We start from the raw sequence: 24,669 nt of genomic DNA, 5'->3' as shown, positions 1-24,669 counted from the left end.
ATGGAAACAGCATGGTTTGGGGCTATGAAAAAAAAAGGAATTAATCACTTATTCAACTTTATCCCCTTGGCTTTAATCACTTCTTTTTATTCCTATCTGTCAGTGGAGTGTAAAAAGTGAGTTTAAGCTTGCAAATGCAGGCTACAAACTTGGTGGAATCCATGGTTAGGTGTGGAAGTAAATCTGTTCTTCAGTAGCTGAGGGAGAAGAGCTTCAATGAGCTAACTGACATCTTTCTAAAGTGTAAATTCTTCATGCTTAATTATATTTTTGGGATTTCTTACTATACCAGTGGTTTATTAATATAGTTAATAACAAGAATAATTATGTAGATTGAATGAGACCTTATAATGTATATATAAAACAAAATGTTTCACAAGCCCCCTTTTCCATCCCAAATGTTTCATGCGTATCCTGGGAAAATGGCTGGTTGCAAATTTATTAAGAAGAAAATACTCATGTCTCACTAGTTGTTCCTGGCCCATTACTTACTTTTAAATCATTTGATCTGTTCTAAAGCAGCACTATTTTGTAAACTCCTTATTTCTAATACCAGTTTAACCTACTTGCGATTAGTACTAAGCAACTCCCCAGAATACAGTTTGGCGCATATATATATATATATATATATATATATATATATATATATATAAGATATATATATATATATCTTAATTTATAGAGGAGGATATAGAAGGTGATGAGGTGAGCATTTCATGTTACTGGGTGGGGGGTGTTAATTGGTATAATCCTTTGAGCCTGCAGATTGATCACTTACAGTCAAGAGCCTCAAAAATGTTGATACTCTCACCTGTGGTTATTAATCCTAGAAATATAATCCTAAATGTAGACAAAATTAATGCTCCTGTATTCTGATTCCCACTGACTATCCCACCTCCCTTTCCTCAAATCTGTGGTTGGCTCTCCATGACCATTAAAAAAGTATCTATAGAGATTTTATATTAAAAAGGAGAAGCATTTGTGTCAACACTGGTAAATGGAAAAAACAGGTTATAAAATTTTGTATATGGTGTAAAAATAACTATTATTAAGACCAAACTCTTTACAATTAAAAATAAGGCAAGTTTATAAACCATATCAGAATATATTTTTTTAAGGTTTTATTTATTTATTTGACAGAGATCACAAGTAGGCAGAGAGAGAGAGGGGAAAGCAGGCTCCCTGACGAGCAGAGAGCCCAAATGTGGGCCTCGATCCCAGGACTCTGGAATCATGACCTGAGCCAAAGGCAGAGGCTTAACCCACTGAGCCACCCAGGTGCCCCAAACCATATCAGAATATTAACAGGTGTGTGAGTTGTGAGGTTAAACATACTTTTTTCTACTTAAGTGTATTCTTTAGCTTTATTTTAATTCGTTCTGTTAGGGAGGAAGGCCCAATAAATCTTACTCTTTTAAAGAGATAGTTTTGCATCTTATTTTGTGTTCTCGATAAAGCCACAGTCAAAATATAATTCCATAATGACTCCCAATGTTCTTTTAAAGAAATATGGTTCTAAAAAATTACTCTTCAGAACTTTATTTAAATGTATTCTAGTGAGAGTACCTGAACTAATTAATGAGATACAGATAAAGACTTAGAACTCTTTCGAAGAAACTCATTTTTAAAAATTGTTAACAGAAAATGTCTTTGGAAGGAAATGGTTAAGATTTTAGATTGTAAACAGTGAAACTTTATAATCTTAGATTTTTTAAGGGTCTTAAGAGGTATTTAATGTAATTCTTTTATTTTGTGCTTTATACCGAAGATTAGTGATCAATTTAAAATAACTGTTTAGGGGCGCCTGGGTGGCTCAGGGGGTTAAAGCCTCTGCCTTCGGCTCGGGTCATGGTCTCGGGGTCCTGGGATCGAGCCCCACATCGGGCTCTCTGTTCCACAGAGAGCCTGCTTCCTCCTCTCTCTCTCTGCCTGCCTCTCTGCCTACTTGTGATCTCTGTCAAATAAATAAATAAAATCTTTAAAAAAAAATTAAAAAAAATAAAATAACTATAAACAGTTATATATATATATGAAATATATATATATAAAGCTGTTGTAAATAAATTAAAAAATTAAAATAACACTGTTAAATGTAAAATCAGCTGTTATATATAAGGTCTTAGCCTATTGCAATTTTTTTTTTCATTATGGTGTCTTATAATGAAATTTGTAGATTTTTTAAAGTATGTCTTTATATAAGAAAAAATTGTACAAAGAAACTTCTTGGAGTACTTTATACCTTTACTTACTGCATATGCAAACTGAAAATTTCTCTGTATTAAATTTGAGCATACAACAAAAGAGAAAAAATATTTACCAAACGATACTTTTCCTAGATTGGAACAAGCGAAAGAAGCAGAATCCAAAGATGCCTTGAAAGATCTGGTTAATCTGATAACTTCCCTAACAACGTATGGTGTCAATGAACTAAAACCAGCTGGTATTACCACAGGGGCACCCTTTTTATTGCCTGGTTTTGCAGTACCTCAGCCTGCAGGCAAAGGTGAGTCATTTGTTTTCTTCTTCTTCTGAGCCACTCAAAGAAGTAGAGACAATAAATCAGTTTGACTTGGATTGCTTTTTGTTACATGTATAAAGGTGTAATAGGCTATTTTTCATTAGAGTTTATGCTTTATTTACGGTGCAAGTTCTTGGGTGACAGCCTTACCAGGTCACATGCTTGAAAATGATATATATGATGAAATATATATGATAATATATAACATCAGCCAATGAAATTTACATTTTAGTATTTCATCTTAAAATTCAAACAGCCTAATAATTTAAACATGACCCTTTTTGTATGTTGGCAGGCTAATACATTTCCAGTTTATGTGGTTGGAACTTGATTCACACTCTAATCACTTAGCTTATCTCTATATAAGATGTAAATAGGAAGCCTGAGTCACAAATGCTTGTATTTTAAAACTAAACAAATACAGGTACAAAGACTTTTTTTTTTTGGTGAGGGAGAGAGAGAATCTTAAGCAGGCTCCATACTCAGCACGGAGTCTGCTGAGAGGTTGGATCTCACAACCCCGAGATTGTGACCTGAGCTGAAATTGGATGCTTTACCAACTGAGCCACCAGGCGCCCTACAAAGACATTATATTACTTATTTCAGATCGGGGAGCAAATTTTGTACAGTTAGGATTTCCCAACTTTGACTCCTCATCTAATGATATTTTATTAAGAGACCTTTTTTAGTTAATAACATTTAGTTACATGAGAGTGCAAGCTAGTTTTACAGTTTAATTTTTTTAACTTCATAATAACCTTTCTAAAAGAATCTGAGCCTGCAGGCCTCTCATGGTTTCTTGACTATGATTGTCACTTACTAAATATTCGATACAGTTACGATATTTGCTTGTAAAATTTAACTAGGCAGAAAATATGAACATGTCTGGTTATTTAAATTTCAGAGTATGTTATCTTCGTACTTTATGACATAGAAGTCAGCAGTTATAAATTTATTTCTTCAGTGAGAATAAATGGATTTACTAGAAAGCCCTAAATTTAATTTATTGGGGAAAATTATATTGAAAACTCATGACTTTGATTGGAGTTGTCAGATTTCCTGTAGTAAATTGTACCCTCAATGTTCAGTTTTTTAAGTGAGTCTCTGTGCAGTAAGGAGAAATCCAGGCATATCTTATTGAGCAGTTCAAGGTTTCACTTTATTAAATATTAAGGAAAAAATAAGAGACTCAGAAAACTCCTAATATATAGACTGTAGCTTGAGTATTCCACAATTAACTGTTTCTTTGAGTTAATTTAAAAATAGCTCACAGCAGTTGGGACGCCTGGGTGGCTCAGTTGGTTAAACAGCTGCCTTCTGCTCAGGTCATGATCCCAGCGTCCTGGGATCGAGTCCCACATCGGGCTCCTTGCTCGTCAGGGAACCTGCTTCTCCCTCTGCCTCTGCCTGCCATTCTGTCTGCCTGTGCTCGCTCTCTCTCCCTCGCTCTCTCTGACAAATAAATAAATAAAATCTTAAAAAAAAAAAAATAGCTCACAGCAGGGGTACCTGGGTGGCTCAGTCCTTTAAGCATCTGCCTTCAGCTCAGGTCATGATCCCAGGGTCCTGGGCTTGAGTCCCGCCATCAGGCTCCCTGCTTAGTGGGGAGCCTGCTTCTCCCTATCCCACTCCCCCTGCTGGTGCTCTCTCTCTCAATCAGAGAAAGACAATTATCATATCATCTCTCTGATAGGAGGAAATTGAGAGCCAGGGCAGGGAGTTTGGGTGCTTGGGAAGGAAAAAAATGAAACAAGATGGGATCGGAAGGGAGAAAAACCGTAAGAGATTCTTGATCTCAGGAAACAAACAGGGTTGCTGAGGGGTTGGGGGATAGGGATAGAGTGGTTGGGTTATGGACACTGGGGAGTGTATGTGCTATGGTGAGTCCTGTGAAATGTGTAAGCCTGATGATTCACAGACCTGTACCCCTGGGGCAAATAATACATATTATGTTAATAAAAATAATGTAAAAAGAATAGCACAGCATACATAGGTCACAGCATACTTCTTCTTTTAAACTTTATTTTATTTGGTTAATTAATCCAATCATGATACTGGCATAACAGCTAATTACAATAGCATCATTTTGTAATGAGAGAATTAATGTAGCAAAATTGACCTTCCTCATATGTCTTTCTCATATTGTCTCATCTGTAACAGGGATAATAAATATATAACCTAACACCTTCAGAGGTTACTGGGAGAATCCAGTTACTTGATGTCTACAAAAGCGAGGTTAACTAGAAAGGACAGTGCCCTAAGAGTCAGAATCTGGGTGACTCTGAGTCACTGAAACTTTCTAAATATCACTGTCTTCTTCAGAAAAATTGCTGCAGTATTCTATAAAATGAATGTTTCAAGCTAGATCATTTTGAGTTTAGTTTGTAAGTCAAAAAATACCTATTTCCCGTGACCTGCTTTGTTAAGGTTCTTGTGCAGACTAAAGGAGATAGCTCTGTTTCACATAAAGAGAATATGGGATTTTTTTTTCCGTCAGCAGTATTGAGGCATCATTTGCATATATTCAAATCTGTCCATTTTAAATGTCGAATTTGATGAGTTTTCATAAATATATATGCTTGTGTAATCACCACTGTAATCATGATATGGAATATTCCCATCCTTCTAAAGATTTACTTGTTTCCCTTGCGGTCAGTCCCTGCTTCCCTCCCACTTGCCCTGGCAGCCATTGATCTGCTTTGGTTTTACCCTGTGGTTTTGCCCTTTCTAGAATTTCATAAACTGGAATCATACAGTATATAGTTTTTTTGTATCTGGCTTCTTTCACTTTTGTGATTCGTCCATGTGATTGCATGTATCTGAAGTTTGTTCCTTTTTTGGAAAGTATTTCATCATGTGGATTTCTTGCACTTTGTTTACCTGTTCATCAATGGATGGCATTAATTTAACTGTCATGACTAACGTTTATATGAATATTTATATGAAACAAGTCTTTGTGGGGATGTATAGTTTCATTTCTTTGGGGTATATTCCAAGCGATAGAATTGCTAGGTCATATGTATCTTTAACTTTATGAGAAACTGTCAGACTGTTTTATAAAGTAGCTATCCCATTTGCCCTCATGTCAGCAGCAGTGTGAGAAAGTTTGCTTTACATCCTCAGCAACACTTGTTTTAGACATTCTAGTGAGTGTGTAGTAGTGTCTAGTTGTGTTTTTAATTTGCATTTTTTTAAAGGATTTCAAACATCTTTTAATGTGTTTATTTGCCATCTCTCAACTTCGGTTCAGATCTCTGTTCCCAGTGTTCGATAGGATTGTTCTTTTCATTGGGATTTTAAGAGTTCTTTAAATATTCTGGATAAATCTTTTATAAGATATGTATTTTTTTAAGTATGTTCTCCTGATCTTAACTTGCCTTTTATTCTTAATAGCATCTTCAGAAGAATGGAAACTTAATTTTGATGAAGTCCAACTTACCATTTTTAAAAATATTTTGCAGATATTAACTCATATTGGAAAAATCTCACTTAACCAAATTAAGATTTGTGTTTTTTTCTAGGAGTTTCATATTTTGATATTTCTATTAGGTTCTGTGGTACATTTTAAGTTAATTTTTGCATATGGTAGGAAAGAATTTTTTTTCCTTTCAGTATGGCTATCCAAGACCTTTTATTGAAAAGACCACGTATAACCATACATCTGCAGTTCATTTTCAGGTCTGCTCCATTGATCAATATGTCCATCCTTAAGCCAATACCATAAGGTTTTGATTACTGTATCTTTTTTTTTTTAACTGTATCTTTAAAGTAAGTCTTAAAATAGAGTCATGTAAGTTGTCCAGTTTTGTTCTTCCTTTTCAAAATTACTTTGGCCATTCTGTATCCTTTGAACTCCACATAAATTTAATAATCATGTCAACTTTTGAAAAAATGAAAATAAAAGCCTGAGACTGGGAGTTGATTGGGAGAGCAAATGTAAATCAACTTGGGGGAGAATTAACATTTTAACAATATTGAATCTTCCAATCCATGTAAGATATATATATCTTTCCATTTATTTGGATCTTATTTTCTCTAAGCATAGTTTTATAGTTTGCATAGTATAGGACTTTCAAATCTTCTGTTAAGTTTATCCTTAAATATTCTTCTTGATACTATTATGAACAGAATTGTTTTAATTTCATTTCAGATTTCTTGTTGCTAGTTTCTAGAAATGCATTTGGTTTTTTAAATATACTGACCATTTTTATCTGTGAATTTGTGAAGTTTGATTTTTGGCTTTAGTGTTTTTTTTCCTTTGCTGTTGTTACATTTCTTTTTAATCTAGTTTTGGATAAGAGTTGATGGATTCTTGTGAAGGAATAGAGATGAGGAAAGCCAAGTGTGAAAGTGTTGTGTGTAGCACTGATAGAATGAAGCAATGATAGTCTGCAGATTGTAACTCTTCAGTTTGGACTGTTTAGGGGTTGGGGCTGGCTATATTCTGATACGTTGACACTGTTTATCTTTTTGTCAGTTATTTCTTCAGGGTACTTTGGGGGAATATTTGCTTTGGTTTCACTGGTTTCCCTTTTATCAACTGTGAAAAGGAAATTCCTGTTACTAAGGAATTTTTTACATATTCATTGATTATCACATTTAAAAGAGGAAACATGAATGTACCTACCTTATATTGCTCTATATATATGGTTTACCAACCTTATTTTTAGTGCCAATTTTTAAATCAAATAGAACAGTATAGATACATAAAATTTAAAGGAAAGCGTAAACTGAGTTATTAATGAAGGTGATAAACTTATCTGTGTATGTTAATGCTTGAGAATGACTAATATTCCTGTACTTTATAGTAAGAACTTTAATAAAACTTTCTATCCTCACCAGCAGAAAGCTTTTTCTTTTTCTTTTTTTCTTAAGATTTATTTACTTATTTTAGAAAGAGAACACAAGCAGGGGGAGGGAGAGGGGGATAAAATCTCAAACAGACTCCTGAATGTGGAGCCCAACACAGGGCTCAATCCTAGGACCCTGAGATCATGACCTGAGCCAAAATCAAGATTTGGATGCTTAACCAACTGAGCCACCATGTGCCCCTATATTTGACTTTTAATTGTGTGTATGTGTACACATTGTATTTGGTTCACCTTTTTATGGTGGACAATTTGTTCTTGGGATTGCTTATTAAGATTCCCTATCTTTTGCCAGTAACATCACTTCAAACCAAATAATGAAGATAAAACTTGAAAAATTCCAAATTTTCCCATATTACTCTAAACTCAGCTCGTTTTGACTCCTTTCTTTATAGTGAAAACTGATACATTGTCACTTAGTTGAAAGATGCAAAATATAGGTTATAGTTATCCTTTAACCTTATTTGTCATTGTTGGTCACTTGTAGTCAGACTTTAACAATTTGTATGTACACCAGTCCATCTGAGCTTGGTTTTTGATTTATTACCTGCAGGTAATAAAGAGGAAAGATGTCCTCAAAGAGCAAGCATACTATTATGCTGGAGCTGGAAGTAAAAATATATCTTTGGTATTTGCTACACATAGAAGAAATTTATATGTTATAGATAAACAAAATTGAAATCATTTACAGATCAAAGATTTTTTAAAAATCTTTTTATTTTTTTAAAGAATGTCCAAGCCAGGATTTCTGGGCAGTCTTTCTAACTCATTTTTTATTTTTCCTAGTTCTGTGTTTATCTTCTTTCTGATATCCGGCTTATGCTGTAAGGTACTATGCTAATTTCTTGGCACTAGATTAATGTTTTGGTCACTCTGGCAAATGTCCTGTACTCCTAGTAGTTATGAACCTGGGGACAGTTCTTAGATCCAATCACTTGTTTTCAGTTGCTTCAAATACTTTATATGTTAATTTCTTTATAATTATTTTTACTAATTTGCCTCACAAGAGCCAGGTATACAGATATTTTTTCCCGGTTGGTTATGTTTAAAAATCAGATGTTAAAAAATACAGCTAGGGGGCGCCTGGGTGGCTCAGTGGGTTAAGCCGCTGCCTTCGGCTCAGGTCATGATCTCAGGGTCCTGGGATCGAGCCCCGCATCGGGCTCTCTGCTCAGCGGGGAGCCTGCTTCCTCCTCTCTCTCTGCCTGCCTCTCTGCCTGCTTATGATCTCTCTCTGTCAAATAAATAAATAAAATCTTTAAAAAAAAAATACAGCTAGTAGTTAGCTATAAGTGGCTTTAACAAACATATGTGAAGAAATTGCACTCTTAGCCTGAAAACAAAATGCATTTTCAAATTAAAATTTGTGAAAGTTCTAGTGTAGTAATGATAAAGAGACACTGGAACTTAGAGAATTTTCAGCCTCCTATTTTCCTGCTTGCATTCTTGCTGTTTCCTGGCCTTTTACTGCTTCAGGCTAAAAAGTCTTTTCATGAGAGGTAACTGTTCTTACAGTCAAGGTACATCTTACAGATAAAAAAAAAAAAAGAAAGAAAGAAATCCCTGCATATTTCCAAACTCAGAAGGCTGGACTTACATAATATGCTTTATTTTCTGTAAAACAGTCTAGTGTTTCAGTATATACTGTTCTTGAATTGGAGTATTCATAATGATGCATTATAAGTTTTAACAGTATTGTTTTTAATTAAATGACTGAAGTTGGATGGAGAAAAACAGGACTTTTTGTGAAAACAGAATGTGTTCTTAGTAAACAGTTGATAAACGTTAACAATTCATGATCTGTTTAAATAGACTAGCTTGCCATGATTAAAATATCATGTAACACCTACTTCTGTTTTCTTGTTTTCCATCTCAGGTCACAGTGTGAGAAACATCCAAGCCTTTGCAGTGCTTCAGAATGCATTTTTAAAAGCAAAAACCAACTTCCTTGCCCAGATCATCCTTGATGCCATCACAAATATTTACATGGCTGACAATGCCAATTACTTCATCCTCGAGTCACAGCACACACTGTCACAATTTGCAGAAAAGATTTCTAAACTCCCGGAAGTACAAAGCAAATACTTTGAGATGCTGGAGTTTGTCGTTTTTAGCTTAAATTACATCCCTTGTAAAGAACTCATTAGTGTTAGCATCCTCTTAAAATCTAGCTCTTCTTACCACTGTAGCATTATTGCAATGAAGACACTTCTTAAGTTTACACGACATGACTACATATTTAAAGATGTGTTCAGGGAGGTGGGTCTTCTGGAGGTCATGGTAAACCTTTTGCACAAATATGCTGCCCTCTTGAAGGATCCAACTCAGGCACTAAATGAACAAGGTAAAGCATTTTTCAGAATTTCACCTTTATTTGGTAAAGGGGTTTGGGCAGGGTGTTTTGTTCATGTTTTTGCCTTTCATTTGGCTGTTGATTTGAATGACTTAAAAATGGGCGTTACCGTGATATCCTTGTGAATATTTCCCACAGTTAACTTGTTCATTCAACCTCTGTTAGGGAATTGGGAAGGAGCAGGGCCCTAGAAATATGTCATTGTGGTGGAAAATAATTTAAGGTAAAAATTGAGGGGAACATTTATGGTCCACATGACTCATTTGTGCTACTTTCTGCTTCTGAGAGGGAATTTAAAAAGCTCCTAGAAACAATAGGGATGTTTAGGTGCCTCACAATGTTTTTAATTATAGAGAGCAAAAAATAAATCTTTTTAGTGATGTTATATATGTACACATATATTATCATTTAGGTATCTTAAATTTGATATTTTTATCCTTTCTAATCCGATAAAGGCATAGAGGTATCTGGCATTTAGTATTAAATATGTGAATGAATTAATACAGTTTGAATAGATAGCACTATTCATAAATAGTGCCTTAAAATCTAACTTTCTCCTGTTAACCTTAGCCTGGATTAGGAAAACCTTTGTGAGAAGAATACATTAAAGTTTGTCATTTTCCCTTTTTTTTTTTTTTTTGAGGTTCTGTTTAATTCCAGTTAGCATACAGTGTCATATTAGTTTCAGTTGTACAATGATCCATCAGTTCCATACGTCGCCCAGCGCTGGCATTTTCCTTCTTCCTGTTTGTTAGACAACTGTAACTTTCTAGCCACACCAAAATAAAATCTTTAAACACTGATTTCGACCTTACTTTTGGGAGTGTATCATTTTTACAGATTGTATCATATCATTTGTATTAATGGTAAAAGTGAATATTAAAGAAATAATTAAATTATTAAAACCAAATCAAGAGAAAAAAATCAGCTTACAACTTTTGTGATTTGAACCTTTGGTCCTTTTTCTTAGGGGACTCAAGAAATAATAGTTCAGTTGAAGACCAAAAACACCTGGCTTTGTTGGTTATGGATACCTTGACAGTGCTGCTTCAAGGATCCCACACAAATGCAGGTGACTAGACAAGCTTCTAGTACATGCCTCGGGGGAGTGGGAAGTATTCTCTCTGGTTTTGTCTTCTCTAATGACTCTTGCTTCTGAAAGATTCCTATCACTTAATAAGAAAAACTGTTGATTCAATGATAGTACCATCATACCCAGAAATACAATACTTTACCTTTTTAAGTTTATTGGAAAAATATGTAACATTGTCATTATTATTTCACAATATGTTCTTATATTTTATTGCCTTTTTAAAAAATAAAACAACACCTTATTTTTAAAGTAGTCTTTTTTAAAGTATTCGTTAAAATAGTGGGGTTTTTTTATTTACATAACACAGACTTTTAGTCAAATGACTTTATTTAAATGTTTTCCAAAATATCTGCTTCCTATAGTGATTTTCTTAATTTTTAGTAATTCATGTTAGAGTATTATAATGTTAAAACTTTAAAGAAGTATTGAAAAATGATTCTGTAGTAAAATTTGCCTCTCCCAGGTAAACTGGATTCCTTAAATCTTTATCTTTGGTCTCAACTTTTCTTCAGTCTTTTTCTGTCATTAACAGTCCATTTGTATTTGTAAAATATCACTCTTGCTCTTAAAAAAGAGCACTTAAACCTCTCAGGCAACAATGTCAGTACAGTTTAAGAAGAATAAGTAATGAGGAGGTGAATTGAGATGAGTAGGCTGGTCTCAAGTCATACAGAGCCTTTTAGGCCATGCCAAGGAACATGAATTGTATTTTAAGTGTATTGGGACGCCACAGATAGATGAAGGAATGAATGAACAAGAAAATGAACTAATGAAAAAACCCATTGCCCATTTGCCTGAATGCAAAGGAACTCAGTATTCAACATATTTAAAATATATTGTGTGTCCCAGGCACCATGCTGGGTGTTCAAGACACAAAGATACAAAGACACAAAGATAAGTTAGTGGAAATGAGATTATGCATTATACCATAGATGAAATGTTAATATCATACCCATTAAACTTCACCACTTATTATTTAAATACTCTACTAAATTCATTCAACTCTGTCTTGGAATTAGTCAAAACTGTACTTAAGTAATGATATATAATTACATGTTTACATCTTTTTCTATCAGGTTATAATTTCTTCAGGACAAGAATTATCTTTGTGTCTTGACTTAGATAAAAGGATAAGGATGTACTATCAAGGATTTATTTGGCAGATTATCTTTTGATGACATGACCTAGTGTTACACAGGAGGGACTGAACAATTCTGTTGGAGGAGAGTAGAGCTCTTACCCCGTGTGACTAAAAGTCACTTAACCTGTCTCCCAGAGTGCCAGACATTTTCACAAAGCTCTTTTCTTAATGACTATCCTTCCTTGTTAAGAAAGGTATTACTTAGCTATGTGATCTGAGGCACTTAGTGCTTTGCTCATAGTAAGTGTTCTGAAAATATTAGCCATGGTGATTATGTAATAGACACTCACTGGTCACCTGGAAGTAAGTACACATGGCTCTCATGTGCTAAATCTTAGCACGTGACTTACATTCACTTCAGGGCCTTGCAATTCTTAAAAAGTTTGCAAATAGAAAGTCATTAAATAGGACAGTGGCCACTACAGCAAAGTACACAAACATCTTTTCACTCAGGAGACATTTACTGAAATACAGACTAGAAGGAAATCCCAAGTTTAATGGGGGACCAAACATACAAACAAATAATACTAAACTGCTTGATATAAACTACTAGAATAGCGGCATATACAAGTTGCTTTAAGCTGTTAGAGTACCTTTAAACTGAGCTATGTAGGTATCACTCCTGCTCTGTCATTTGCTAGCTGCGTGACCTTGGCCATGTTACCCAAATTCTGTATATCTCATTTCCTCATCTGTATCATAGGGGATGAAGATTAAATAAACCAATCTACAAAAGTCTTTGGTACAGTGACTGATGCCTTTTATTATAGAATTTGTGGGGGTTTTTGGTTCATGTTCTCTACTCCACCAAAAAGTTTGGTTCCTTGTAATTTTTCTCTTTAAAGAATCATTTATTCCATTCCTTTCTTGCAAATACTTGGGGTGCCTTGTTCAGTTTAAATCTTCTTTATTTGGGCTATTGTTCATCTGAAAACTGTTTACATAATTTGATTTCCAGTATTGTTCAGCTTAAAGCCTTTACATAAAAATATTGCATCCCTTCTGTATCTACTTGTGAAATTTCTGAATCTTCTAGGTTTGGAGAATTTACTTCTTTGCTGACCTCCCATAGTGTAGTTGTGTGTGGTCATTTAAAAGGTGAAATGGCTGGGTGGGTTTTATTTGCAGTCTTTTGTGTTACTCTTCCTACAGAAAGATCAAATTTTAATCCATCTCACGTGTCTTAGAAGGTTTTAAGTTAGCCCACGTTGTTGTTCTTTCTCTGTCAAGGAATTTTCCGGGAATTTGGAGGAGCGAGATGTGCGCATAATATAGTGAAGTACCCACAGTGCCGGCAGCATGCCTTGATGATCATCCAGCAGCTGGTGCTCTCCCCAAATGGGGAGGACGACATGGGCACTCTCCTGGGCTTAATGCACTCAGCCCCACCAACAGAATTGCAGTTGAAGACTGATATTTTAAGGGTAACTTAATAAGCGTCTTGTTATTGCTCTCTTGCCGTTAAAACCTGTGGTTCTTTCTCAGTGACTTAACGTGATCATAAGCTATTCTTGCAGTTTTTCTTCAAGTCTAAAATGATACCAAAATCTGAATAGTAGGAGAAAAGCTCATGTCTTTTCTGGGCTCCGAGGCCCTCAGGTCACCATCTCCTTCCCCTCTGACACCCTCCCCTTGCATCCTCACACCAGTCCTGGCACTGACATCACAGCAAATAGAGCTGCCTTCTAGAATCATAGCTTTCTTTTATTAACTTTTGCTTTGTGTAGTGACTTTCTCAACAATGAAAAGTTTTTATTCTTTACACTATTGTTTTATTTCATCCTGTTTTGATTGAGTATAAAAACAATTTTGAATACTCATTTTATTTTACAACGCAGTCTGCCCACAACTTACCTCACAGACAAGAAAGAAATCTATAAGCATATCAATATTGGGGAATATTTGTAAATTTGAAGGGATTGTTCAGAAAAAAAAAACAAGTACCTTCCAAAGATGTTAAGATGACCACCTTTTTTAGCATACAGTTTCCTTCTTTCTTGGTACCTTTAATTGGATTTGTAAAACATTGATAGATAAAGCCAATAGAGGGTAATGAGCTGACCCATAATACTAAGGCAGTGTTGTTCTGGCAAATGTTAGTAAGTGACTCTGAGACTGCAGGAGGGCAGGAGGGAGGGTCCCCTGTGTTGTCCTTACTAATTTCCGGGGTGTAAATACTGCCACTGTGACCTGTTTCAGGCCGCCAAAGCATTACTGAATGTGGATTGGGAAGAGATGAACATAGCACCCCGTTATGTAGTATCTTAAGAGTACAGGCAATAGTAAAATTCAGAAAATAACTAGGAAGTGGTAAGCTTTGAGTATTTACTATGTTTGTTTTTAAAATAACTTATTTAGTTGTAAATTTATAGAACAATTTTTAATCACACCTGTGTTTTAATAAGGCACATAAAATTCCAAAAGTACAACAGTTGGCTCTCAAGAGCCCATATGAGCTGGCTCCAGCACTGCATTGCTTTGAGAACATGAAGGAGGGTGGGGAGGCAGTGAGGAGGATTGGGGACCTCGATTTCAGTTTCCATTCTTGCTGCATTCAGAACTGCTTCTTGGGGTGTCTGTTTAGCTGACAAAACCACAGACCTGTGTAATTTAATTTATAATTATTTGTCCTGAAACCCAAAATTCCATATACGATATTTTATAATTCTCCAGATGCACAAATTTGAATTGTATGCATTATGTTTATGCAAATTATGCAGCTGATGTATAGCTGTTGGGGATGCCTGGGTGGCTCATTGGGCTAAGTGTCTGTCTTCAGCTCAGGTCTTGATCCCAGGGTCCTGGGATCTAGTCGCTCACTGGACTTCTTGCTCAACAGAGAGCCTGCTTCTCCCTCTGCCTGCTGCTCCCCCTGCTTGTGTTCTCTGTCTCTCTCACAAATTAAAATATTAAAGATATGTGTATATATATATATATGTGTGTGTGTATGTACATATATATCTGACGTTTTTGTCTAATTAACCACCTACCATCAATATCGCATTGTAACTTTGGCATCTGCTACTGATCATTAATTATTGATTGAAGCAGCATATTCAATTATTCACAGTATTGAAAGTTTTCAGATACTGAGCGGATGCTATGATGATATCAGAGTGCCAGGACAGTTCCAGTTGGAAGGTAGTAGGAGGGGAACTTACCCAGATCTATGTAATACAGACGATTAGACTCAGCTTTGATAAGCACTGTTTTTCTAACCCTTATACTAATTCCAACCTGCAATATGGTTTTCTGCATATTACTTTGACTCTGAACTCACCCTTCCTCCTATATAAAATAATACTTGTCCTGTTTTCCCCAGTGTGGTTTTGTTTTTGTTTTTTAAGATTTTATTTCTTTGTTTGAGAGAGAGAGAAAGAAAGAACTTAAGAGAGGGAGCATGAGAGGGGAGAAGTCAGAGAGAGAAGCAAAATCCCCGCTGAGCAGGGAGCCGGATGCCTGACTTGATCCCGGGACTCCAAGATCATGACCTGAGCCAAAGGCAGTTGCTTCACCAACTGAGCCACCCATGTGCCCCTCCCCTGTGTGTTTTTGAAGATGAGGATGGTCATGGGCTTATGTCGGGCATTTTGCTAATAGCTTTACTTGTACTTCCTGTGAAGAAAGTTAACATTATTGCCTCGATTTTATACAAGCGAAAACTCAAGACACAGGGAGGTTAGGTAGCTGACCATGGTAAAACATTTTGTAACATTGAGATCAGAATTTCAACCCAAGCATTCTGACTCAAGTCCTTGCATTTAATTTCCAGGCTAGATGATAAAATGTTTAAAAAGGAAAAAAAAAAAAACTTGATATTGCAAGTATAAGTACAGTTAATTAAATTTGACAAGATAAACTGTACTGTCAGATCCTGGTAAAATGGAAATTTATTGGCAGAATAATGGAAGGAATGGATTGTATTTTAGATTTTTGTATATATCTACAGATTGCATACTTTCTTTTAAAATAATTAAGGCATTGGTACATATCTTAATTTCTGAAGCAGTGTATTTCAAAAGGACAGTTATATATATTAATATTTAGCCTTTCCCTTCAAATACCATTAGAAATGTGAGATATTTTAATAAAATGGTCTTTTTAAATGTAATGATTGGGAACATTATAAATGGTGTCTTAAGTAATATTAGAATACCCATGGTGTTCTGAACACCATGGTTCTCTGAAACAGAGAAAAGGAGCCCTTGTGTCAGCAAACAGATTTCAGATTGTCGCTTGGGCCAGTAGTGTCATAGTGAAATGCATGAGTGGGGGCGTCATTGTGTTTGGGTTTATATCCTCCCCTTGCCATTGTGTAAGCCGTATAATCTTAGGCAAGTTAATTAACCACGTTGAACCACATTTAACCACCATGTATGAAGTGTGGACAATAATGGTGCATAACATGTAGGTTTAAGGAGAGGTTTAAATACCTACACAACTTGAAGAAGTGCCTTATACAGCTAATTTTATAATGTGATTTTTAATTATCAACTAAGGTAAAAGCATGACAGTTCAGAAAGTAAGTAATAGTTCTACAAGATTGTTTTACTTGTTTCCTTCAGATTTTATTTCATAGTACTTACAGCTTTTCTGGGCAAAAGCATGCCTTCAGTCATCAGACTCTAACTCATTTTGCAAGAAGGAATGTCTAATAAGTACCCTGAAGTTGCTCCTCTTTCCAGAGCATCAGGATATGGTCACGTTATATTAATTGAAATACTTCAGATCTTCGCTGCCCTGACTTTGTATCTTTTCTAGAATAAATCAGTTTGTATACACACACAGTTATAAGTGTTCATGATTGTGTAAAATTATACTAGAATATGTATTTGGCTTATTTAATACAATTACTTTGTAAAAATCACCAAATTCATTGATATCATTATCCGTCAAAGTAAAAGCTTTTCCATCAGGATTTAGCCTTAGTCTACTGAAAGAATTATGTGATAATGTTTGCTAACACAATCTTCTGCCTTTAATATGACATCTTTTAATTGAGGTATAATTAATATACAGTGTTACATTAGTTTCAGATGTACAATATAATGATCCAACAATTACATACATTGCTCAGTGTTCATCATAAGTGTACTCTTAATCTGTTACCTGTTTCACCCATCCCCCACCCAGCTCTCCTTGACAACTACCAGTTTATTTATTTATATATTTTGTCTTCTTTCTTTTTCTTTTTTTAAAATTTAAAAATTTTTTTATTAACATATAATGTATTATAAGCCCCAGGGGTACAGGTTTGTGAATTGCCAGGTTTACACACTTCACAGCACTCACCATAGCACATACCCTCCCCAATGTCCATTACCCCACCACCCTCTCCCTACCCCCCTCTCCCCGGCAACCCTCAGTTTGTTTTGTGAGCTTAAGAGTCTCTTATGGTTTGTCTACTACCAGTTTATTTAAGAGTCCCTTTTTGTTTGTCTCTTTTTTCTTGTTTGTTTTCTTTCTTAAATTCCACATATATATTACAGTATTTGTCTTTCTGTAACATATTTCACTTGTCCTTGTACTCTCTAGATCCATCCATGTTGTTGCAAATGGAAAAATCTAGCTCTTTGTTATGATTGATATTCCATTATATACACACACCATGTCTTATTTATCCAGTCATCTATGAGTGGACACTTAAGTTGCTTCCATATCTTGACTATTGTAAATAATGCTGCAATAAACAAGGGTGCATACATCTTTTTGAATTAGTGCTTCTGTTTTCTTTTCATAAGTACTCAGTAGTAGAATCATTGAATCATATGGTATTTCTGTTTTTAATTTTTAGAGGAACCTCCATAGTGTTTTCCATAGTGGCTACACCAATTTGCATCCCCACCAACAGTGCACGAGAGTTTCCTTTTCTCCACATCCTTGCCACAGTTGTTATTCTTTGTGTTTTTTATTTTAGCCCTTCTGACAGATGTGAGATGATACTTCATTATTGTTTGGGTTTGTATGTCCCTGATGATGGGCGATGTTGGGCATCTTCTCATGTGTCTTTTGGCCATCTGTGTATCTTCTTCGGAAACATGTCTATTTATGTCTTCTACCCATTTAAAAATTTTGTTTTTTTGGTGCTGAGTTTTATAAGTTCTCTATGTATTTTAGATATTAACCCCTTATCAGATAAATCATTTGCAAATGTAGCCTTCCCATTCAGTAGGTTGTTTTTTTGTTTTGTTTATTGATGAGTTCCTTTGCTGTGCAAGAGCTTTTTTATTTTGGAATAGGCCCCATAGTTTAATTTTACTTTTGTTTCCCTGGCCTCAGGAGACATATCTAGAAAAATGTTTATACAGCTGATGTCAAAGAAATTACTGCCTGTGGGATTTTTTTGTTTGTTTGCTTGTTTTTTAGGAGTTTATGGTTTCACAGTTAGGTCTTTAATCCATTTTGAGTTTATTTTTGTGTATGATGTAAGAAAGTGGTCCAGTTAAATTCTTTCCCATGTGGCTGTCTGTTTTTCCCAGCACCATTTGTTGCCAAGACTGTCCATATATTCCTGTCACCTTTGTCACAGATTAATTGACCATATAAGCATGGGTTTATTTCTGGACTCTCTATTCAGTTCCATTGATCTATATGTCTATTTTTGTGTAATATGTCATTTTTTAATTAGTAAGATATTTGATATGCTTCATAGGGCTGCTTAATGGGGAAATGACAAAAACATTCCTATCAGGTATCCATAGAAATGATATTCCCCCCTTGACATTCGTGTATTTTGTTTTAATTTTAATTATAAGGGAAATCCTTTGTTTTTTCTCATCCCCTATAGGCCCTCCTATCAGTCCTTCGAGAAAGCCATCGTTCAAGAACAGTTTTTAGGAAAGTTGGAGGATTTGTGTACATTACATCCTTGCTTGTTGCTATGGAAAGGTCTTTGAGCTCACCACCCAAGAATGGTTGGGAGAAAGTGAACCAGAATCAAGTATTTGAACTTCTCCACACCGTGTTCTGCACATTGACTGCGGCAATGCGCTATGAGCCAGCCAACTCTCATTTCTTCAAAACAGAGATTCAGTATGAGAAGTTGGCAGATGCCGTTCGATTTCTTGGCTGCTTCTCAGACCTACGAAAAATAAGCCCCATGAATGTCTTCCCCTCAAACACACAGCCATTTCAAAGACTTTTGGAGGAAGATGTAATCTCGGTGGACACAGTGTCACCCACTTTACAGCACTGCAGTAAACTCTTTATTTATCTCTACAAAGTAGCCACAGATTCTTTTGACAGGTATGGCTTTGCTCTGAATTAAAGGGTGTGCTGTGTATGACTTCAGCATTAAGGCTTGAATTATAAGTTAACCTGAAAGGAAATGAAAATGAATCTTTTCTCTTATTTGCTTATCTGTCCCTTTATTTGTGAATCTTACTGTTGCTCTGATGTTAAGGTTTTCAATGTGAATATTTGTGTTTTACTTGTAAATCTAGGGTCAGTTAGCTCTTGAGGCACTTAATGGAAGTTTGTATAAAGTTTACTTTAATGATGGTGTTTGCTATTGTTCTCTTTTTCCTCTATTCTCAACGTTAGGTACATCAAGACTTATTGATATTAGTTACCAGTAGGGGAATGTGGTTATGATTATATGTATTTCCAGACAGATGATATATTTTCAGCATTCCTAATCATTCGCAACATTTTTGTAATCCTTGAAAAAGAATATTGCTCCATAAGAGACGTTGGTAGTTTGAGAGTCTTTCAGATTTGTTTACTCATTCCTTTATTAAGTCCTTAATGAACACCTACTGCATGCCGTGTTAATTGTGCTAGTCCTGAGGGGTCAAGCACAAGATGGCTTTAGACATGGCCATCCCTTATCTTAAATACAGACACAAACAATGACAATATATTGTGATAAAATCTATCAGGAGGGAATTCCAGGGTCCTAAGGGGATCATAGGAGTGCCACTTTACCAGAATCATTTGTTTTCAGTTTTTAAAGTGTTTTCTCACTTTGAAAATAATGTAAGATTGGTCCTGGTGCTAATTTGTCCTAGGCATTATCACTTTTAACAGCTGCCATAGTTTTATCTCATAAAATAACTGGATTGTTTCTTTATTGTCCTGTAAGTTAAGCAAGTAACTCTGTTCAGGTGGAGCTTCTAATGGGTTTTATATCCTTTACCATAATCTACTTTGAAATATCTACTGAAATATTTCTTGCTTCTTGACAATATTTCTTAGACCTAACCATTTAGATAAGAAAATACAGGTAATGTAAGAAAAATTGTTTTCCCATTTTTAACATCTTGAAAATAAAAATGCATATACGTTGTTAAAAGAGGCATAGTACGGTATAGTATTCAAGGAACAAGATGTTTGAAATTGAACTTTTTATATTTAGATTCAACCTCTTTTCCCTTTTCTACTTATCCTAGTTAGTATACCTCATTTTTAGTTTTCTTTGTCAAAAACAGGGCTTACGGCACTCTGTTTAACAAATGTGTTAAGTGTTAACATGAATAGATAAGCATCTGCCTTAAGCATGCTTTCCTGTTTCCCTCAGTGCATGTGTTGTAGTCTTGTTTCTCGTTCCTGCGGAGTATGGAGGATGTTCCTTATTACACTTTTACTGGTAATTCTTGTGAAACTAACCAACTGCCAACCTGGTGTTCTCTTCTAACCTCTCTCAACCGCCCTGTCTGTTTTGTCGTCTGTAGTCGTGCAGAACAGATCCCTCCTTGCCTGACAAGTGAGTCTTCTCTCCCCTCTCCCTGGGGTACACCAGCTTTGTCCAGGAAAAGGTACTGATCTTATAACAGAAGTCAATCATTACTTGTGTGGGTTTTTTTTTTTTTTGTCTGTGCTTAATTATATGTTAATGTGGTGATTGTGCTTTGTATAAAACTTTTTTGGCTTTCTATTTGTTTTTTTTTTTAGGTTTTAGGTTTTAGAATCGTCAGCTTCTGAGTATATTTATGAGGATAAACTGCGTTAATGCTATGAGGATATGAGGGACATTTAGAATATTGTCATCTGATTCTATTATTTAGAGTAAAATATACATTTTACTTTTAGAGCAGGCATATCTTATTAAAGTTAATTTTGAAGTGAGGACTTAGTGCTTCTTTAAGTAGAGTACTTTATTTATTTATTTATTTTTACTTTAAATATGCTAAGAATCCTTCTTCGGTTTTTGCTTTTACTCCAAAATGCACATCACAGCACTGGAAAGGAGCTGCATATTTTCTCAATCAGGTTCAACCAGTTGATATGTGATGCTGTTGTGGAGACTTGTCATGGCCAACCTTTGAAAAAAATGAATTAAAAAAACCATCCTAGCTCTTGTTTTCATTGGTGTTGTGTACATCTCTTTTTAAAGCTCATCTAGTCTACCTTGTATATAAAGCTTATGAATATAAAGAACCAGCAGGTGATTGACAAGAGTACAATTAAGATCCATTTAAGATTCCATTTGCAACCTGTGCTTAAAATGATCATAGTCTGTAGAGTTGGGACCAATACCATTCCTTTCCCAGTTTTTGTCATGACCAAAGTACAAGTCCTTCAGTCTTATATTAATATATTCTTCCATTGCAGCTTTCTAAAAATGAATCCTGAGGTTCAACTGTTGTTAATTAATTTTATTTCTGTTCAGATTTTGTAATTTGAGTATTAGTGGAATTATTATATTGAAACTACTTGTTACAGGTCCTGTATTTCAATATATTATGGTAGTAATGTTCATTAGATAGGTGGACTTTATATTTTCTTTTTTCTCTTATTTTTACACTAGGACTTAGAGCTCATTTTCTGACAATAAGTCATGGAATAGTTTGGAATAGTCTTACATGAATTTAGTGTTGTTCAGTATATTTGTATTTTAAAACTATTTTTTTGTTTTTCTAAGAGCAGTTTTTAATATAAGAAATTATAAAATCATTTTTAGTTGAAGTAGTGTATTTTTCTATTGCTAAAATAAATGCAGTAAAAGGTATTCTTTGTGTTTGAGAATTCACATGTGTTCACTATCCCATATACTGGATATTAGAAAAATAATTTTAATTACTAAATAGTTCTAATTATTGAAAGTCACTTTTATGAGTTCATAAATTATGAAGTTACAAAAATTGCTGTGTTTAAAAACATTTAACCATTTTTAAGTATTAACCAAAAAGTATAAAATACTTGCAGTAGAAATTCACAGATTAAGGGAACACATGGAAAGGAAACCCATCAGAACTTACTATTTATTTAACTGATAATTTGACAAAGGGGAAATTTTATTCCATCTCATAGAGAGTTATTTAAGGCTTAGATCAAAAACATTTTGTCATCATTTGCATCACAGCTACATGGAATGATGCCATATTTTTTACTTCAGGGGGAAACGGTCACTGACTCAGCAGTCCTGGCTGAGTGAATCTTTTCTATGGAATTCCAATTAGGCCTTCAGGTTGATTTTACCCCAAGGAGGTTCCCAATACTGCTCGTAATAATAAGGTCAACACTGACATTTTCAGGTTGCCATTCTGGTCAGGTTACTTACATTTTGCTGAGTGATAAGAATCATAAGCTAATAAAACAATGTTTTTATTTTCAAATGCAAATACAGTAACTTCTGGAATTAGAATATCTCTAGGACATCTCAACAAATTATTCCAGTGTCTTTTTCTTGTGGAAAAATGTGTTTTTGTTGGCAAAAGGAGAAACCAACATTGTATTAGTTTCATGGCTTGTGGAGTATTCAGACACAAGCAAGTTTTGAGTTGGTGATACTTGTCTGGCAAATAAATTCCTAGAGATTCTTTTCTATTTTAAGAATTGGGGACAAAAACCTAAGAAACCTTATATTTGGAAAACTAAAACTCATAATACTTTTTATCATTATTCATTATTCAGAAAGAATAATGGAACAAAATTATAGCTGAACAGTATTTAATCAGAGCTACGGAAGTGAAAACAAAATACAAAATAAAAACCAAGTCTCTCTAGAATATATCTGAGGGGAAGAAAAGATGGCTAGTAGTATTACTATTCAAACATGATATCTGTTACTCAGTGCCTGTTCATACTTGGTGGAAATTAAGGCAAAGGGTATTCAGAATTTAAATATTCAAGAATATATTCCCCAGAGAGGTAGGTAAGTCTTAAATGTGTATGAAAATTTAGGTTGAAATATTAAGTAACAATTTCTCTAAGTTTTAAAAATAGATATAAAATGAATTTTAAAAATTTAGTCAAAGTTAAATTTTGAAATGTTGTCTTATCCTATGTTTGTAAATGATTAGGGCTTGCTTGGGATTATTCATTTAATAAGCTTACTGTAATCTCTAAATTTAAAAAATGATAATACCTGCAGTGATACCTAAATGACTTAGTAAATATTAATAATATTATATAATGCCTATTAAAATAGACCTAATTTTAGTTAATAAATAAGCAATGCTTGCAAAATTTTTCTGATTTGAGAAGAATGAATGTAATTTTTATACCAGTATTGTTATCTTATGGAAGATTTAAAGATTTGCTGCTATAATAGCTGTATATTAATTAGTAAAGAGTTTGGTTTCTGAAGGCATAAAGGCTCCTTCCTGGGTGTATCCATAATTTAAGTTCAGTCCGTATTAAATCTGGAAACTCAAATAATTTTGGAAGGCCTATGACTAAAATATACAAGTAGGATTGGGTTTTTCTCCAAATTGAGTTATTTTTTATGTGTAATGAAAAACAGTTTTTATGAAACTTCTTAATGGTTGAAAATTCCTATTACACTATAATCTTTTTTTCTAGATGGGTCAAAATATTTCATAGAATTAAAACAGCACAGGTTGAGGATACCTATTGATAATAATTAGCATTTAGAAATCTATCCTAGTAAGTTTAGAAATTAAATATTTCTGAACAAAACAGCAGGAAAAAAAAATGAAACAAAACAAAAACCCAGAGTTGAAAAAATGAGTAGGTGGAAGACATGGTAACTTTAAATAAACTAGAAGATCCCACGTGCTTTTTTTTTATAAGTAAGGCTGAATACTTTCCTAGAATCTCTGTTAAAAAGAGAATGGTACTTTAAAAAAAAAAAAAATGGCCGTGCCAAATCTTTGCTACAGAATCAGTGACTTAAAGCATCTGTTTCCCAAGCCGCTCTTGTGCCAGAGAGCTGAAACCACACTGCTCTCAGAGACAGAGCTCAGCATTAGACAAATTATGCTGAAACCAATTCATCAGAACAAAGAGCTCCCATAGGCTGAAGCCACGAGCATCTGTTCTCTAGTGCCAGGATACAAAATGTGCAAAACTCATGAATTGTAGAAGGGTAGTATGAAATAGAAAGTGGAGATCATTGATGAGAAGAAATGTGCTATGTTCAGGATATAGCAAGGCTTTCTACCTCATAGAAGCTTATTGTGTAAAATATGCCTTCTATGTTTTTAAAAAATTGTGATGAGTATTTTCATCAGTAAGTGGGTAATGCAAAAGAATGTGACTGTAGTTCCAAATACGCTAAAGGAAAACTTCCTTGATGCTTAACACTACTTCTTGTCAGGTAGCCAAGATTCTTAACCAACCCCGACTGATTGACCCAGTTAGAGAATAGGCCACTTATATATTGTTAGTCCCCGATTATGTTACCCATGGTATAAGGAAAGGTTACAAACACATAGGTAATTAAAAAAAAAAAAAAATCTTATCGAGGGGCGCCTAGATGGCTCAGTTGGTTAAACGCCTCACTATTGATTT

General features: G+C 34.6%; 1 protein-coding gene across 9 annotated transcripts in view; it reads left to right on the top strand.

Moving 5' to 3' along the window:
* The window catches only part of WDFY3 (WD repeat and FYVE domain containing 3), a 279,105-nt gene that overhangs the window by 135,303 nt on the left and 119,133 nt on the right, over positions 1 to 24,669 (top strand). For 7 of the 9 annotated variants that reach the window (XM_047717875.1, XM_047717871.1, XM_047717870.1 and 4 more), the window contains 6 exons: positions 2,337 to 2,503; positions 9,263 to 9,730; positions 10,710 to 10,811; positions 13,204 to 13,397; positions 18,761 to 19,218; positions 20,646 to 20,729. In XM_047717875.1, the coding sequence (XP_047573831.1) occupies positions 2,337 to 2,503; positions 9,263 to 9,730; positions 10,710 to 10,811; positions 13,204 to 13,397; positions 18,761 to 19,218; positions 20,646 to 20,729 (1,473 nt within the window). The remainder of the gene's footprint in view (positions 1 to 2,336; positions 2,504 to 9,262; positions 9,731 to 10,709; positions 10,812 to 13,203; positions 13,398 to 18,760; positions 19,219 to 20,645; positions 20,730 to 24,669) is intronic. The other 2 variants (XM_047717877.1, XM_047717873.1) reach the window with 2 other exon arrangements.

This window comes from Lutra lutra, chromosome 2, assembly GCF_902655055.1.
Source record: "Lutra lutra chromosome 2, mLutLut1.2, whole genome shotgun sequence".
Taxonomy (NCBI): domain Eukaryota; kingdom Metazoa; phylum Chordata; class Mammalia; order Carnivora; family Mustelidae; genus Lutra; species Lutra lutra.
The sequence above is the reverse complement of the archived record's forward strand: the minus strand, read 5'-3'. Positions and strand labels throughout refer to the sequence as shown.